Genomic DNA, 17,500 nt, shown 5'->3' with positions numbered 1-17,500 from the left:
TGGATGGGCACTTGGCTCGAGTGTGTTTTTACCGTGTTAGGAACATTTGTCCTTGCAAGTATTTAGAACTCTGAGCCGTCTCGGATAAGGACCACACTCCTTCTTCTAGATCTTCAGCGTTAAGTCATCAGAGGACATAAATGAACCCCCACAACATAGAGAAGGACACAAAGCTCTTGGTATTGTGGTCTGTAACCTCTTTCTCTAGAATAATCAATGCCATAAAAGAAATTCTCTGAATCATCGTAAGGCTAGCCTAGGAACCTTGTCTGTTGAGATTCAGACAAATATGCTTTACGAATTGTATTTATATTCTTTTGAATTTTCAGGTGACAGGAGGTCACGTGGACATGGCGGTAGGTGCTGATCAAGGTGGCTCTGTTCGTAATCCAGCGGGGCGCTGTGGCATTGTGGGGTTGAAGCCTACTCTGGGTCTCATTCCATATACGGGTGTCGTACCTATGGAATTCAGCCTTGATCACGTGGGGTTGATGGCAAGAACTGTGCACGATGTAGCGTTATTACTTGAGGTTGGTATTTTGTTTTTCAGTGCGTTCCTAGAAATTCTTAATAAAAAGCATTGAAATGACGAAGGACACGAGCAATAAAGCGGGCGCAAGTCTTTGATTATGCACATTTCCCAAATCACAAGTTTTCTCCAGAACGCGATTTTTTTCCCACACACATTTTCCCCAACGCTCTTTTCTCTTCACATGCGTTTCCTCCACGAGTAGTATTCATCCGTAATTTAGTCGTGATTCTCATTTATTCTCGTATTTTTGTAAGCTTTCAATTTTCATAACATCTCAAGTTGTGCTTTTTCCTGGGATAAGCGTTCTTTACACGAACTAGGCTATTATTTAGCTGATTTTTTTTCTTGAAAGCCCTGATTGAAAGATTACTATTATCTTCCAATGTACATCCGTTAATAGATGAAATTGTTAATAATGATTTTGCATTGAAGGTTACAGCTGGCTCAGACGATGGCCTAGATTATCGCCAACCACATGGACTGCGGCCAGAAACTTACGTAAATCAGGTGACGAAGCTATCTTGTTTCTAGGATTGTGATCTTTTTGGCCAGCGTCACAATTTTAACCAGCTCTTTCTGGAACGAATTCTCCCTGTCTTCTGATCACAATCGGCAGCTTAAACTGCGTGATACTAGCAGATAAGTAATTTCTTTACGAATTTTTCTATCGACGGCTAAAATCAACTTTGCTAAGTTGCTCGTTAGAATCTCCTCATATTCTCGTATAAGTTTAAACTGGACATTTACACCCTTTTGAGGAAGAAACTCGTGCTAAAGGTGATGTAGAAAGCCTATAAACTAGCACTTCAACATACTTCCACAGTAGGCATTTGCCATTTACCGTCCATAGTTTGCTGCTTACTTTTTACCGCTTATCGTTTGCCTCTTACCGTTACAGGGAACGGTTTACCTTCTTCTGGTAACCTTTTACCGTTTACCATTTATCGTTTACCTTTTACCGTTTAACGTTTGCCAATCAACATTTATCATTTTTGACAGCTTACGAGTGAAATATCCCACCTTCGACTCGGACTTCTCACAGAGGGCTTTTCTCGTCCACAGTCTGAGCCCGATGTTGACGAATGCATCAAAAAGGCCGCTAAACGGCTGGCTACAGAAACGCGTGCGACTTTACAAGATGTCTCTGTTCCGATGCATTTGGATGGTAAATATAAAATTTACTTTGCGGCAATTGAAAGCGGCAAATTGGCTACTTTGGTAATATTGCAATTTTTCATTTCCAGTTTAAGCGTTTTAGGGACCGGTTATAAATTATCGCCCGGTGAGGGAGGAAAGGGGAAAGGGGGAATAACAAAGGATTTTTGCGGGGATCACAGGGTTTTAAGGGGGAAGGGAGGGGGATTCAGTCGTCGCCAACAGAGTATAAAGGGGGGGGGGGTGCAAATTGACTGCCAATGAGGGGAAATCATTCGAATATAATCGTGGAACAACCGACCCTCCCTTCCCCAAGTGATAACTGTGACCGGTGCCTTCTTCAATACTACGCGGGCCCAGTAAGTGCGGCTTGTCCTTTTGTTTCTCTTAGCAACTGTTATTTATGACGCTTTCACCGAAGGAGGACTCTGGCCTAACAGATTTTTTGAGACAAACGGTAGGTTTAGACCCCACTGAAAATAAAATCAAGATATAAGCGAGGTAGAAATAGCGGCCAAATATCTCAAAGAGTTCACAGTTTATACCTGAGAGAGTAGCAGAACAGACGTAATTTTGTTTTTTTTGCATTTTCAGGCGCTCTCCCCCTCGCATTCCTCAAGCTCGCCTTGCTTTTGCCATCCTTCGCCTGAAAAACGCAAACGAAATCACGCCTGTTTTGTAGGCTACTTAGCCGGAGAGAGTCATGGAGGCCTGATCATTCGAGCTCCGGCCTGGGCCGTTTCACTGTTCTCGTGGGCAAGACATTTGACTCTTACTATACAGCGCCTCTTTCCATCACATCATAGAACATGAACTGACAATAACTAAGAGCTGTCAGGAAAACGTTGCAAAATGAAATGTTTTGAAGATAGCTTGTGATAAACCACTACTATTTACGTTGAAAATTCTGAATACCCTTTCTTTCTGATCATTTGCATCTATTCTGAAGGCTATCAGGTGACCAGTCTCCAAAAATGGTTTGCACAGGGACTGAAAACTCGTGCAAATGATCTCAGTGCCGACTATAAAGTCACAGCTATCAAAGGAAGATACTTACAAAGTAATTATAACGACGAGTTTTACTTTAAGGCACGCAATCTAGCGTGGAAACTAAGGGAAGTGTTTGACGAGGTACTGACCAAAGTCGACGTGTTGATAATGCCTACCAATCCGAAAAAAGCCAGACCACTACCGCCTCCAAATATATCTCTACGAGGTAATTTTATTGATTCAATGATAAATTATTAAAAAACATGAGTAACTAAATAGTCTAAGGTAAAGTCCTTTTCTAGAAAAAAATAGGCGTCATCGCTAGGTCTTTATTTAAGAAATGAAAAAACAATTGGTCTTCTTCGAAAAGAAAAGCATTTTAAATACAACGAATTTATGGAATTCATATATCTGAACTGCGGTTATAGAAACGTATTTGTGCACGATCCTCGCAGTAAAGAGCATTGTTTAAGCAATAGTGAAAATCAGACCTCTACCAATTGAGCTAACAAGCCAGCTGGGAGTAGGTCATCAAATTAATTCGACATAAACACGTAAGATAATAATTCAAATACAACGAATATATGGAATTCATAAATCTGAACTGCGGTTATAGCAACGTATTTGTATAGCGCTGCACTAGTATCGTAGAGGTCAGTGGTTCGAATCCCGCACAGGCCTGAATTTTTCCAGGTCTGATTTTCACTATTGCTTAAATAGTGCTCTTTACTGCGAGGATCGTGCACAAATAAGATTATAACATAACCAAAGCAAAGCGCGCGTTCTGATTGGTCAATTCAGCGTCCTCCATTTGCCCATGGGTGTACGCTGCTGACGTGAGCAAATGCAAAGACTATTTTTCCGCGCGCGTTTGTCTTTTTTTGGTCACGTAAGATTTTTTAAATAAAAGGGAACTCTTTTGCTACAATGTATCAATGTTATGTTATAAAACTAATGGTAAACGCCACAGCGTACACTATTGAGTTATGGATGCAAATGAGAGGTTTGCTAAGCATTCAAGAAGCTAGAGTCGCTCTCGGCTATCGCCTCGCGCGACTCTTACGCTTCTTTCGTGCTTAGCAAACTCCCGTGTGCATCCATTACTCAATAGTGTACGCTGTGTTGTTTACCATTTGTTAAAAAGTATTTTGTTGCTAAGAAATTTGCTCTCCTTTAGAGGAACATCATGTTGCCTTGTTAACCCTTGGACTTCTTAGAGTGACTAGCATCTAAATTCTCCCTACAATATCACCCCAGAATCACACATTAAAGTCATGAGAATAAATAAAATGATCAATAACGAAAGAAGTTCTTGATTGTTAAACATGTTCTCCTTGTTAGCAACTAAGGAAATGTATAGAGAACAGTAAGGAGAATATGCATAGTGATGTTAGGGTATAAAGGTGAATATTTTAACGTAGATGTTTCGTAGTCTTCTGAGGTATTCTTTCCTTATTGGCTTCTCTATATGCAAGGGTTACATTGACACACAGAGACCCGACTTATAAAGAAGCATTAATAGGAGTTCTGAACTCCTACCCAAATCCTACCGTGTAACTGAAAAGTATGCTTCCGTGTGGCCAAGGGAGGTCTAGGTACAAGTTTAGGGAAGTACACATCGGAAACAGGGTAAACCTCGTCAAGCCAAAATTACAAAGGCTCGGGTTCATAAGAAACCGTATAGATTAAGAAAGAAGTCGAAGAAGGCTGCTGTTAGTGTTCGATTGAATACAAATTTATATTTTTATTTGCTTCGAATTTGTTCTTAAAGCGTCGGACAAGTACAGAACTTTTCTCAATTACGAAATCCTTTAGTCGTATCTTTAATTCCCATAATTTAATTCTTTTTCAATTTCTTCTCTCTTTAGAATATATGACATGCTGCAGCGAGAACTACATAAATACGTGCACCTTTAATATGACGGGTCACCCAGCCCTGTCAATCAACGCCGGCGTCAGTGATGGCTTACCGGTCGGTATGATGATTGTGGGAAGAAAGTTTGATGAGGCCACTGTTCTTAATGTCGGCTATGCTTATGAGAAGATCAGAAAAATGTAGATGATTGAACGCACTTCTGTTTTCTGATCTCAACGTTGCTATGGTTTCTGTAATGTATTAGCCCAAGGTCCAGTAAACAAGACAAGATTGGTTAGACAAGATCAAGATGGCAGTTTTAATAATGTGTCGACAAACGCCAACTTCGTCAACAAACCCAAATACAGAAGACTGGTCGCGTGACATATACACCCATCTCGGGTGGGGGGGGGGGGGGGGAGGAATAGAACACCGGAACACCAGACTCGGGAAAACAGCGGAATACGAGCCTACCCTTCCCCCCACCCCAGTCTCTATCAAACTTGACCGTTACTATAAATTGTCCTCAGTAGAAAGACACACCGTAAGAAGGGGAGGTTTGGCGTCATTGCAAGTTCGCCCCTTTCTAACTCTCCCTCACCTAGATGTGATGATGGGGGACGGACATGTCATCGTGGGGGCCAACTAGAAGGGGGCGAACTTACAGACAGAGGGGCAAAGCCTCCATAAACACTTTGAAAGTTAGGTGTTTTTTAACTTGGGTTCCAGATCTCTCCTGTTACCAGCTCTTAGGAATGCGGTTGAGGGATTTCCTTATCATGAAAACACACAAAATAACCCGCCCGACCTATGCAGCTCGAATCCGGATCTTCTGATTTGAAAACCTCTCCAGAGTTACATTGAAAGCATTTTGACGAAAAGAAAAGTGATAAGAGACCGAATATATAATTTCATCCCTTTTATTCAGTGAAGAACCTTAATACTACTTTCACCCTAATAGACATTATATTTCACCACTAAATTTTCTCCGGTTGTTATTGGTTTAAATCGATCACGTGACGCGATAGTGTTCATCCGTGGATAGACACCATCAGCCCATAATGCCCACCCGCGGAAAATACCCGGATGAATAGTGCCCGTCCCCGGAAAATACCTGGATTGATAGTACTCATCTGTGAAAAGTTTTGAATAGTTTGACGGCCGCAAAGTTAGGCAGATCGGAAAAACAGTGACTTTTCAATTCTGACAGGTATAACGTATTATTTAGCCGATGTACGGTTGCGAATTATTGACATTTGTGACAAGCTGTAGGCGCGGAAGGAAATTTAGGGGTGAAAAATAAAAATAATAGAGTCTTTATGTCTCTAAACTATCGGTCTGATAGTTGCCCCTTGGAAATTTGATGTTCTTAAAACTAGCATATTTTCCCTCGAAGCTTCGCTTCTCGGGCAAACATTTGTTTTAAGAACATCAAATTTCCGCGGGGAAACTATCAGCCGATAGTTCCTCAAAAGAAACACTCTATTGTTTAAATAGGCTACTTTTATAGTAAAGGGCCATTCCTCTTCTTCATTCTCGGATGTAGATGTTCCCATGAGGATTAGGAACGTTGGTGAGCTGATTCAAGCTGTTTCTTCCGCATGGATCATGGGTAGGCCAATTAGTGCGAGTATTTCCATCGAAATAGTAATATTCTTTCAGATTAGTACTGCTTGAGGAACGAATGAGATCAGGGCCCACAGTCTGACTGTTAGGGTTTCCAGCGGTGATCTCAATGAGCCGGTCGGGAACCAAGTCATGACACCCGGATGCAACGTTCTTTATATTGCGACACTGTAGGTTCCCTTCTCGCAAATCCACCAAACTTCCGGTACTTTCTGTACATGTACAAACAATCCAGTGATTTATGTTAGACTTGATCATGAACTCATGGCCAAGAGTTTTCCACAGGCTGAATTCCATGGCGTTGTAGTCTGTTTCACTGACGGGGGCGGTGATGGACACAGGCACGTTAGCAGCTGGGGCGTACCAGCTAGGACGTGGCGTAACGGCGTTAGATGTTGACCTAAAGCTCCTGAAAAATGAAATGAGAAGTGTTTTAGTGTTAAATTTCCATTCCAATGAGAAAATTGTTTGTCGCCTCGATCATCAGGTTCCTCTAGAAGAGAATGTCCTTCGATCGTTTGTAGCCTGGGCACCTTGTCAATTCGTAATTATTTCGTAGATTACCCACTAGCAAACAAACAAAACAAATGAAAAAGGGCGTGGGGGGCTAGCCTAAATTTACGTTCCATATCTATTTTTTAATATTTCTGTTAAAAATGTGGCTACAACCATCAAACAGAGGTGATGTTACAATCTATTGAAAGAGGTTCTAAACGTAAATTTCATTGAAAAGTCCCGAGTAAGTGATGACTTGGATGGTTCTCTGGTGAGCTCCGCTTATCAAAAAAGATTATCAGCTCTTGTTCCACCTCGAACATGTGCAATTAAATAAGATTCCACCTCAGTAATGAGGAATGGATCTTTGCCCTCGATGCATAAGCTACCTGTCATCTCACCGTGGTATGAGCGCGGCCAATAAAAGCCTTTCCCTACCGTTCTCTCGACCCTGAACATTCGGTCAGGGCCCTATTTGTAGAGTAAATTGAAGTTTAAGCGAATTGGTATAAGGAAAAACTCCATGTATGTCTCAGTTACCTGTAGTTCGTAAATGTATAGCTGTATACTAGTGTCCAGCCTCCACCGTCTGTTTCTTGATCGCAGTAGGCCTGGAAGGCATTTTTACCGTCAGGTTTAATCCAATATATCCCAGATTCTGGTTTCTTTTGTTTCTTTTTAAGATCTTGGCAAGACTTGGCAGCGTTTTTCTTGTTCAGACCTGCAGCGCAAAAGGGTTAAATGGATATAGTATACGAAGTTTTAATTTTTGAATTATATTTCTATCGAGCGAATTCATTGTAAACGAGCTTTTGGAGCTCAAACTCTGAGTAAAAATGAGTTAGGTTGTAAGGCAAAACGTAGGAATTTCCGCAAGGTCTTTGCTGTTTTTAATATCCTACTTTTGATTAGAAAGAGATATTCTCTCTGGACAATGAGTAAAAGGTACCCTTGGCCTCTCGCCCCTACAAAATAATAAAGGCTAAAAGTTTCTAAAGCACCTGTGGTGCTGCGTTGGTGGGGGTAACAAGGTAATTTGGTTATATCAACTTAGTTGAAATTGTAAATTTTTCATTTGTTACGGTGGCCAATTTACAATTTCAACTGAGTTGATATAACCTACTCCAACATATCCCCGCATATTGGAATTATGTTAAACGATCAAATAAGGTGTGTATATTTTGTGAATAGAGATGTAGTCCATCATGATATTTCAGGCACACTTACCATATAGTAACTTCTTTTCGTCGCATGGTTTCTCCGTTGGCTTCAGAACTATTATTTTCATCATTCGAAAAAAACAATCGCAAGTGAAATGAGGTTATGTTTCCAACTTTCCTAATACCTGGCTAGTGACAATTTAATGTTTTTTAAATTCAAACGATAAAATCTTCAAATTTCTTTAGCTTCGAATTTTTACCCACGTCCTAAAATCTTATCTTCTTTTTACGTGATTGGTGCTTAGCACACGGTACCACGTGATGTAGTATCGAGTGATCTCCACTTTTGTATACAATTTTAATTTGTCCACACATTATGTCTTGATTTTTGAACGTTCATGCAGACCAGTATTATATCAGTATTTACTAAAAACTGGATAAGCGCATAATGCAATATTAGAGTTTTCATTGGCTTAGCCATCATGGGTTATGAGGCATCATACCGTACGAACACATGAAGACGAATTTAACCGAAAGTGTTTTTGTACATTATAACATCTCGTTTGTTCTTACAAAATGAAATCGGGAACATTTATCTATATTTGGGGAGTTTTAGTCATGTCGCCCGAATCTTGAGAAGTACAATAAACAAGAAAAGTACAATAAACAAGAAAACTGAGCAAAACGCAAGAGTTTTCTCTTTAAAATCACTGTTACCGCCGCATGGCCGTATTTGTTTCTTTTCTTTGCTTTCTCGTTTGTAAGCGCATTTTTCCCCTCATTATCGCATTCTTTGTTCCTTTTTCTCACTTTTACGTAATCAATATTCTGTTAGGTATTTTCGCATAATTTCGTCTCGTTAAGGCCTTTTCCGCATGCGTTTTTGATCAGTTGACTTGTGCTTTACCATTGCTACGTTTCAATGATCCAGTCCGCTTACCGTCTTCTCCGCTTTTGGTTTTCGTATTCTTAGCCGTCCTAGTCATACAACGTTTCTACCGCTTGCTTCGCATCGCTTTTCGCTCATATTGTACATTTCGAGAAATCGTTTAAACGACATGTAGCGTGTTGGACGTTTGACTACAATAATCACTAACAGGAAAACTTATCACACGTCTTACCTTTATCTCCACAATATCTCGCTCTTTTGATACCTGGTCGAGCTAACTCATAAATCCAAAATCCTTGACATTTCATGATCTTGATTGTTTGCGTCTTATAACAGCCGCCATTTTGTGAAAAGCATACTGTTCCTTTAACATATTCTCCTAAGCTCAGACCGTCAGGATGGGACGTACGCAGGAAGCCTGGGTATGAGGCACCGCATGATGGCGACTCCAAAAATTTCCCTGTCGTCTTTCTGTGAAATAAAATAATTTAAAATATTTTCACTTTCGACAGCAAAGACCATAACCCTTTCAGTTTTGTTGGCAAGTTGCGTGGTTTTTACATGCCACATTAGTAATTACCTCTAAAGGAACCAAAACGTTGATTTCAGTTTAAATCATTTTCGGGGAAATTTTCATATTTGACACGGTATCTGGAAGTCAACCTTCTAATTAAAATAATTTGTTTTGTTCGATCTCTCCATGTTTGATAGATATTGAAGTCAAATACTTGTAATAGTGAAGCAGAGCTTAAGTTCCTGAAAGCTTGACAATTTATGGCCTTTTTTACCAGCTCTTTTTGTTTACGCGAGAAACCTAATAAATTGTCTTGACGAATTATCAGTCTTGTTTACCGTGGCCGCATAGAAAACTAACCAAAATTTATGGTTGATTTTATCGGCCTATTTGATTAGAGTGGAAGATTTTAGGAATATTTTTTGAGCTTGGAAGTTGTATTTTTGCTTGAATAATTAAAAAAAAAAACACGATCGAAATAATTACGCTAGCCTCAGTTTCTTTTCCGTCCATCTTTTTTCTTCTTTTAAATGGCATAAAGTATGGTACTTTCTTCAGCGAATTCTAAAAATATTTACTCTTAATTAATGTGAAATTTTGACAGGAGAAACCAAATTCACTAGTCATCACATCGCCCAGTCATTAGCTTACATGTCGGCCATTTTTTCTCCTGCGTCACCCGTAAATCGGTACCATTCCTTTCTCCAGTCATTGTTCCTGTCTGACATTCCCGTGTCAATGCCGTAACCTGCAGCTCGATTTGCTTCACCCAGCTTCTTATAATTCTCGCATGAGCTGTAAGCACTGTCTGAAAAAAAGTTAATCGTCACGGTTATTCCACACTCTTGCCTGATTCACCAAGGATCGTGCATTGGCGCAACAGAAGAGAAAATGAAAAGATCTTTTGGTTCAAATAAAGCCTATACCTACATGACGGCTTGGCTGGGATGAAAATGAATCAAAACAAATTGATGTATTTCGAGCAAGAAGAAAAACAAAAAGAATGATTTTATTGAAAAAAGAACTAAGAATAAATTAAAAAAAAGGAAGAAAATAAAAGAAAAAACAACAATCGATCGAAGGGCGAACGATTAGTTCCGGTAATTCTTTCGATTGTTCTCTGCCATAACTACAAGTACAAGAGGCGATACTTACTTGGTGCTGGAGTATAACATAGCAAAAACAGCAAACTAAGAGAAATTACTGTAAGCATCACGGATCCCTGAAATGGTAATGTAAGTAGGAAAACGCCTTAGTTGAAATGCTTATTTGGTTAGTGAGTATGGATCTCCCGGCGCTGCGCGCGCACCCAAAAGTAAGTTTCAGGGCTAATTACTTTATGCCTGTTTTCATTGGTTGGTGTACACTGTTGCCTGTTTTAACGTTCAAATTAGTAAAAGAGAAGACTCATATGTTAGTTGGGTTCGATTAAAATAAAAAATGATGAGGCAATGATCAGAAAAAATAAATGAACCTGAATGAATAAAAAATAAATCATGCCTTGTTCACCGACTTTAAGCAAATTTTTTTTTCAGATACTTCCGAATGGAAGAGTACAAATAATCATCGGACTGTCAAGCTAGATTTAACGAAACAGTGTCAGTTACATCGTGAAATTCAGTTCCCATGGTATTCTGCAAGTTTTGCCATTAATGCATCATTTTTCCTTAAAAAAAGAAACAAACAAAAACAAAACGAATTAAAGGATAGAAATGCTAACGGCTTGTTTTGAAGAAATAATTGCTTCTTAAACCAAAAGCAAATTGGTCGTTGTAGAGGATTGTCGTCGTTTAGTAGAGTGAAACATCAGGGCTTTCCTTCTTCCATAACTAACAGCACCTTATAATTACTGAAGACTTTTTAATAACGTGGCTAATTAAACAAGATGGAGTCGAAGAGGAATCGGCCCAGTTACTAAAGATAGGATTGGGGGAACACAGTGCTTGTGTAAAATTTTGATCTCGTTCTACAGCGTTGTAAACAGTCTATATTTTTTTTATCAACCAGTAAAAACCCAAGTTTCTTTCAGCTTTGGCTGTTGCTAACCTCCCCTTCTAGCAATCAACACTAGTCGTTGTGCAGAGTTTGAACCTCTTTTCGGAAAGAAATCGCCGATCAAATATAGAATTATATACAAACGTTGCGATAAAGCAAGTCGAGGCGCACATTCTCATAAAAACTCCAGAACCATCTTTCGACCAAATATCCATCTTACATAGCTTTCATCGAAACGTGGGTTCCACTTGCGCTGACTGACCTATCGATCGGTTGCCACGTCAGATCGGCGTATCTCGCCGATAATTGGGGCTGTAGCTTTTTTAGAATCATCTCTCCATTACTTTTGACTGTCTCGTAACAGACAGAAGCCTGCTGATCGTTGATTTGGGAGTATAGTTTTTTTTTTTCTGTAATAAAATCGATTTAGGACTAGGTACAACCCAACCCGTCGCAATACGTACGGCAATTAATCCATCGCAATGCCCTGTTTATAGTCAGTGATGGCGAGAACCAAATTTGAAAAGCAATTTAATAGGTTTGGATACTGAGATATACCAAAGGCATTCATGGACAAAAATCTCGCTGCAACGAAAAACATTCCTGACGCAAAGAACACGAATGATTAAGAACAGGAAGAAAATTATTTTCCCTAAGGAGAGGACGTCTTTTTTCGGACAGTCCCCTCATCAGGCGATATTATGTCACAAGGATGTTACTGAAGCAGGTTCTTTCCATTTCAGTCCCGACCTCCCTTTGCCTTTCCCTCGACGCATTCTTGTTTTTCTTCAACCGAGAAGCAGGCAAATTTACCCACTTTTAAGTACCGTGAAATATGATTTTAATGGATGGCGAATTAGTTTTTCTTATACAAGTCAATAACAATCGTGGGTCAAAACTAGAATATTGCATAATTACATAACATGCACACATCACAGCTAACCTCACTCCTGTTAATCCCGTCACTGTTCAGTTTTATCCGGCCTCGTTCAGGGGACGAAGCGATGTGAGTACTGACGATTCCCTTCTGTCGTAGATATATTAATTTTTCATATTATCTTTTTACGACAATGCTAAAAGCTTCCTGGGGTGCAATAGTACAAATTAATTATCTTAAATTGATGGAGTTTGACTGGCACTTAGTAAATAAATATTGTAATTGAAATAGATAAAAATTTTGAGTAGTGGAAGAGCAAGAATTGATCTTCACACATGAATTGTAGTTACAGTCAGTCTGCGGTAGAAAAGTTTGAAAAAAACTCACAGGCCAATAGCACTATAGAGCCTCTAAGATGCCAATTGGGTCTCTTTCCAAGAGAGGTACCCTGTAGTTGGGAACGGTTGGCCATGTCGCCTCTTGCTTGTAAACAAATTATCTTTCATTCGAAAATGCTTTGTTTGAAAATGAGCCATAACAAAGCATTTTAGCACTAGCTACCTATTTCTGTAAAGCAGCCGGCGTATTTTTAATTAAAAGTTTAAACAGTGTTGAATGTAAATTTTGCAATGCAGGGGTATATAATGGATGTTTTAGGGTTTAAAGAACTGTACTAAAAATGATCATTTCGTCTTTATCTCTTTGAGGGAGGGTCTCAATGGGGCAACGACTTGTTTACCAATAGAATCTGAAAGGATTAATTTGCCTCGGCTTTTACGGCTAAAAGTTAAAGTGTTGGCCACTTTACAGCTACCGGTTAATTTCTTTCCCTTACAGTCAACAGAAATGTTAAAAATATAATTCAATTATTTTCAAAAGCTAACAACTAATTTTTAGTTCTAAAACACATTTGCAACCAGTCGTTTGATTCGTACTTCTCAGGTCAATTTCAGGATAAAAATAAAATCAATAACTCTAGCAATAATAAATATAATAATAATGATAATAATAAATAAATGGCCCTATAAGAATTGTCGTGGACAAGTATAGCGTACTACTCCAGTAATTTTCAGGGATTTGAGCCAAATCTCTTTGTTTACGATACCAGGATAGGATGGGTATCTATTACAACTGCATAAGCCACAAGACTAGAAACATAACAGTCTAGGATTCCAACATGGTTAACTTCATGTGACAATGACTATGATTTGGAATTTTTTACGTCGAACGGCTAAACTGTTGGCAGTTTTGCGGCGAGCTGTATTTTCCTGCTGGATGGCGGCAAACGATCCGACACATGTCAGCACTTCGCAGAATCCGGGAAGAGCATTCACTAAAGCAAGTTCGAATACTACCCAAACTCAACTTCTACACGTTCTCTTCGAATTTTGGTGCTATCCGGCGACGTCGAACTCAATCCTGGCGATGTTGCTGGCCGAACCGAGGAAACGAAGACAAAGTCAAGGCAAAAACATCAAAGCAATGTCATCATTGCTCATTTGAATATTCGCTCACTGAAGAATAGAACTCATCACATCTTGGTTAAAGATTTGGCGCTAAAACATAAGTTAGACATTTTCACAATCTCAGAGTCCTGGCTAGATCATCTGTAACCGATCTGGAAGTACATTTCCCAGGTTATGCGCTTTACAGGTTAGATCGAAGTCAAAGAAAAGGAGGAGGTGTATGTGCATTTGTAAACTCCAACTTCAAATGCTCTCGACTGAATGAACTATCTTATATTGCTGAATCGGGATTTCATCAATTATGGCTCAAAGTGCAAGTAAAGAACTTCAAATCATTTCTTATCTCCACAGCCTACAGACCCCTGAATACTTCTCTCTCTTGTTTCGAGTCTGAATTCAGCGACGCGTTGACCTCAGCTATGTCAATGAATATTCTCATCTTTATTTTGGGCGACCTGAATTGTAATCTCCTCAATGCCAATGACACCGAATCAAAATCTCTCCTGGATTTCTGCAACAGCTTTAATCTAACTCAGCTGATTGAAAGACCCACCAGGATAACAAAGACTTCAGAGTCCTTAATTGATGTAATACTCGCTTCCAACAAGAGCCTCGTTAGTAAAACAAACGTCTTTGCCAACTCGATAAGTGATCACGATCTCATTGTTGCATCTTTGAACCTCAAGAAACCGAGACCGAGACCTACGTATATATCCACCAGAAGCTTCAAAAACTTTAAAAAGGATGCATTCTTGGACGACGTATGAAATGCCCCTTGGTCTTTAGGAGACGTCTTTGAGGATACCGATGATAAACTCGACACTTTAATTAATTATTTCGTTAAATCCTCGATCAACATGCACCCGTCAAAACTGTCAAACTGGGAGCTATACCAAACCCTTTTATAGATGATAACATTCGTGGTTTAATGAGGTCAAGAGATTACTGGCAACGACTAGCTAGAGAAACAAACGACCCAGCTATGTGGTCAGGCTACCGCAATTTCAGAAGGGAAGTCAAGCGGGAAATACGGCTCGCACAAAGGGAATTCGTTGAAGAACAAATAAGACAGAATCCCAACAATACTAGAAGCATCTGGAAAACAATCAGGCCGTATATTCCAAAACAGTCCATGAATGTCAAGAGTTTTACTAAAGATGATCAAACCGTAGCAAACGAATTCAACAAGTTCTTTAGCTCGGTTGGGAAATCTACGATAGAAAAAATTTAACTTCTCGCTAACAAATTTAATTACGCGCCCGCCCCGGACACCTTCATTCTGATTAACTATCCAACTTCAGAACAGTTCTCTTTCACCACTGTGAAATGCTCTCAGGTTACAGACATTGTTAATTCAATACCTAACAACAAAGCTCCAGGAATTGACAAAGTACCGCCTCGTATAATTAAAGAGAGTTGCAGACCATCGCTCCTTGTATCACCTCCATCATTAATGCCTCTCTTAAAAGTGGTGTTTTTCCAGCTTCTTGGAAAATTGCCGAAGTTTTTCCAATTCTCAAGAATGGAGATCATGAAGAAGCTAACAACTATAGACCAATATCGCTACTCCCAATACTCTCTAAATTATGCGAAAGAGCGGCATTAAATCAGCTGTCTTCCTATTTAACAACTAATCAAAGAATATCAGCGAAACAAAGCGGCAACAAATTTAAAAGATGGCATTCAACCGAAACAGCACTGATCTCTACTACTGATTTTATTCTCCTCGTGATCGACAAGAAGAAAATCACTGCAGTCTTATATCTTGATATGAGTGAAGCCTTTGACACTATCAACCACGTGATTCTTCGAAAGAAACTAAAGGACATTGGTTTATCATCTTCTGCACTTCAATGGTTCGAAAGCTATCTTTCTCAAAGAAAACAAGCAGTCCGCATGAACTCTGTATTATCTGATAGATTACCAGTAGTCAGTAGTGTACCGCAAGGGAGTGTACTAGGAGCATTATTATCTAGCATTTATGTAAACGACCTACCAAACATCTGTCAGGATTGTTCAACTGAATGCTATGTGGACGACACAAAGCTTCTATATTATCCTTTAGTCCGAATGATTCTGCCCAAGCTATAGAATGAGTGAACTCTGATCTACAACGTATACGCGATTGGTGTTTCAACAATGGCTTAATAAAATTTTCCTTTTGTCACTATATTGCTATTTTCATGTCTATAACTATGCAAGCTGTTAACTAATTATGAGATCAGTAAAGCTTGAATGTTTTGTGTGAATCTTAATAAAGAATAGGGACTTAGAAGGAAAGAGTAGTTGTCAAAAGCTCTGTAGGACTCAATTTGGGATTAGAGCACAAACTGCAAGTAACAGTTTAGAAGGTTATTGTAAAATGTTTTGGGCTCAGCAAGACGAGTGCCATCTGGATACTTGCCCCGGGGTGCTAGAGGGCAATGAAAATGCTTGTCACTTGACTTGTGGTTGCCCAAACCCTAACCCAACAGTAACCCTAACCCTAAACTGTAACCCTAACCCTAAACTGTAACCCTAACCCTAAACTGTAACCCTAACATCAAAATACTGGCAAAAGGGCAATGGATTTCTGCAACCCCAAACCTAACCATTGGGTTAAGTCGAGACTCGCCATAGCTGTCTCCTGAGGGTGTCAAATACCTTAGTCAGGTGATTTTAGTTGTTTTCATTATTTAGCTCAATGCTTAATCCTGAGAAGACTAAACTGATGGTCTTTGGCAGTCGAAGAATGTCTCTTAAAGTTCCAGACTTTAAGTTGTCCCTGCTCGGAAAGGAAATTATCCCAGCTCAAACAGTCAAGGATTTTGGTGTTAATTTCGATCCCACACTATCCTTTCACAATCATATCTCTGCGACTGTCTCATCTTGCATGTCGAAACTATCCCAACTAAGTCGCATTAGATTCACCTCTAACAAAGATCTGCTTGAAACTATAATTAACGCCCTCGTTTTTAGTAAGATGTACTACTGTTCGTCAGTATGGTCTTCCACCGGAGCTTGTAATGTTCATAAGCTACAATATGTTCAAAATTTTGCCGCCCGCATTATTTGCAATGTAAAGAAGTACGATCATATTTCTTCCACGTTAAGGAATCTACGCTGACTACCGGTAAAATCAATCCTGTACTATCGTGACGCTACCTTATCACTGAAATGTAAAACGGGCCTAGCGCCTATATATTTGACATCCGAGCTTGTAACAAGAGGCAGCGTATCTGGGCGTGTAACGAGGAACTTTCAACAACTCAACATTCACCTTTTTAAAACTACAACAGGTCAGAGGATCTTTTATTATAGAACTGTAGCCATCTGGAATAAACTTGACTTAAGATTGAAACTATGTGAAAAACCAGCTTCTTTTAAAGTGCTTCTACGACGAAATTTTGATGTTGTGTTTGTCACAAAGATTCATTTATATCAGGTCATTAAGAAAGACTGTAACTTAATATTTCATTGAAATGAAGATTTTCACCCCACAAACTGGAAAAAATAAGCCCTGAAAAGTTGTTTTTTCGCGTCCGCCATCATGAATTTACGTTCCAGTGAGCCTGCGGGATAGAGCTGCGGCTACGCGCTTTTAGCTTATTGTCTTTTTGTCGTGACGTCATTTTCTTAACTTCTCATGTAGTAAATTTGCTATTCCTGCTCCTTTCTCACTAAAACAATGTCTCGTTTACCTTCACCTTTTCGAGCGTAAGTTGTTACAGTTACAGCGAAGAAAGTGAACCAGAGAGCTTTCCTGAAAAGCCGTTTCTCGAAATAGGCGGATACGATGACTAAGCCGGTTCCGACCGAAGAAGAAGCTGCATTGTATCTTGAGCAGCTTACCTTGGAAGAGGAGGAAAAGCAGATTTTACCTAGTAGTTTTTCCGGGGAGGAAGACATCGGAGATTGGTATGTATTCCGTGTTATGAAATACAAAAGCTTTCACAATACGAATCGA

General features: G+C 39.5%; 2 protein-coding genes and 1 long non-coding RNA gene across 5 annotated transcripts in view; 2 read left to right on the top strand and 1 right to left on the bottom strand.

The window, feature by feature from the left end:
* Positions 1–4,841, top strand: part of LOC111342803 (uncharacterized) — a 6,857-nt gene extending 2,016 nt beyond the window's left edge. Inside the window, exons 4-9 of one of the 2 annotated variants that reach the window (XM_022949920.2) lie at positions 330–530; positions 965–1,039; positions 1,595–1,697; positions 2,079–2,144; positions 2,637–2,903; positions 4,546–4,841. In XM_022949920.2, coding sequence (XP_022805655.2) covers positions 330–530; positions 965–1,039; positions 1,595–1,697; positions 2,079–2,144; positions 2,637–2,903; positions 4,546–4,736 — 903 coding nt within the window. In that variant the 3' untranslated portion in view covers positions 4,737–4,841. Of the gene's footprint in view, positions 1–329; positions 531–964; positions 1,040–1,531; positions 1,698–2,078; positions 2,145–2,636; positions 2,904–4,545 lie in introns of both variants that reach the window. The other variant, XM_022949919.2, reaches the window with a different exon arrangement.
* Positions 4,842–5,436: 595 nt separating this feature from the next.
* LOC111342804 (uncharacterized) lies at positions 5,437–14,087 on the bottom strand. 2 transcript variants are annotated; one of them, XM_088741382.1, is made up of 8 exons: positions 12,155–14,087; positions 10,824–10,882; positions 10,372–10,438; positions 9,868–10,024; positions 8,935–9,173; positions 7,881–7,928; positions 7,194–7,374; positions 5,437–6,567 (listed from the first exon to the last, which is right to left on the bottom strand). In XM_088741382.1, the coding sequence occupies exons 2-8, from the start codon at positions 10,842–10,844 to the stop codon at positions 6,063–6,065; spliced, it is 1,218 nt and encodes a 405-aa protein (XP_088597508.1). In that variant the 5' UTR covers positions 10,845–10,882; positions 12,155–14,087; the 3' UTR covers positions 5,437–6,062. The 2 variants fall into 2 exon arrangements, with proteins under 2 accessions (XP_088597508.1, XP_088597509.1); XM_088741383.1 differs by lacking the exon at positions 10,824–10,882.
* Positions 14,088–17,234: 3,147 nt separating this feature from the next.
* LOC148719002 (uncharacterized) overlaps positions 17,235–17,500 on the top strand; it is a 1,256-nt gene continuing 990 nt past the window's right edge. The window contains exon 1 of the long non-coding RNA XR_015994081.1: positions 17,235–17,451. This is a non-coding gene — a long non-coding RNA (uncharacterized LOC148719002). The remainder of the gene's footprint in view (positions 17,452–17,500) is intronic.

This window comes from Stylophora pistillata, chromosome 12, assembly GCF_964205215.1.
Source record: "Stylophora pistillata chromosome 12, jaStyPist1.2, whole genome shotgun sequence".
NCBI lineage: Eukaryota > Metazoa > Cnidaria > Anthozoa > Scleractinia > Pocilloporidae > Stylophora > Stylophora pistillata.
Note: the sequence above shows the minus strand (reverse complement) of the source record. Positions and strands in the feature narration are given on the sequence as shown.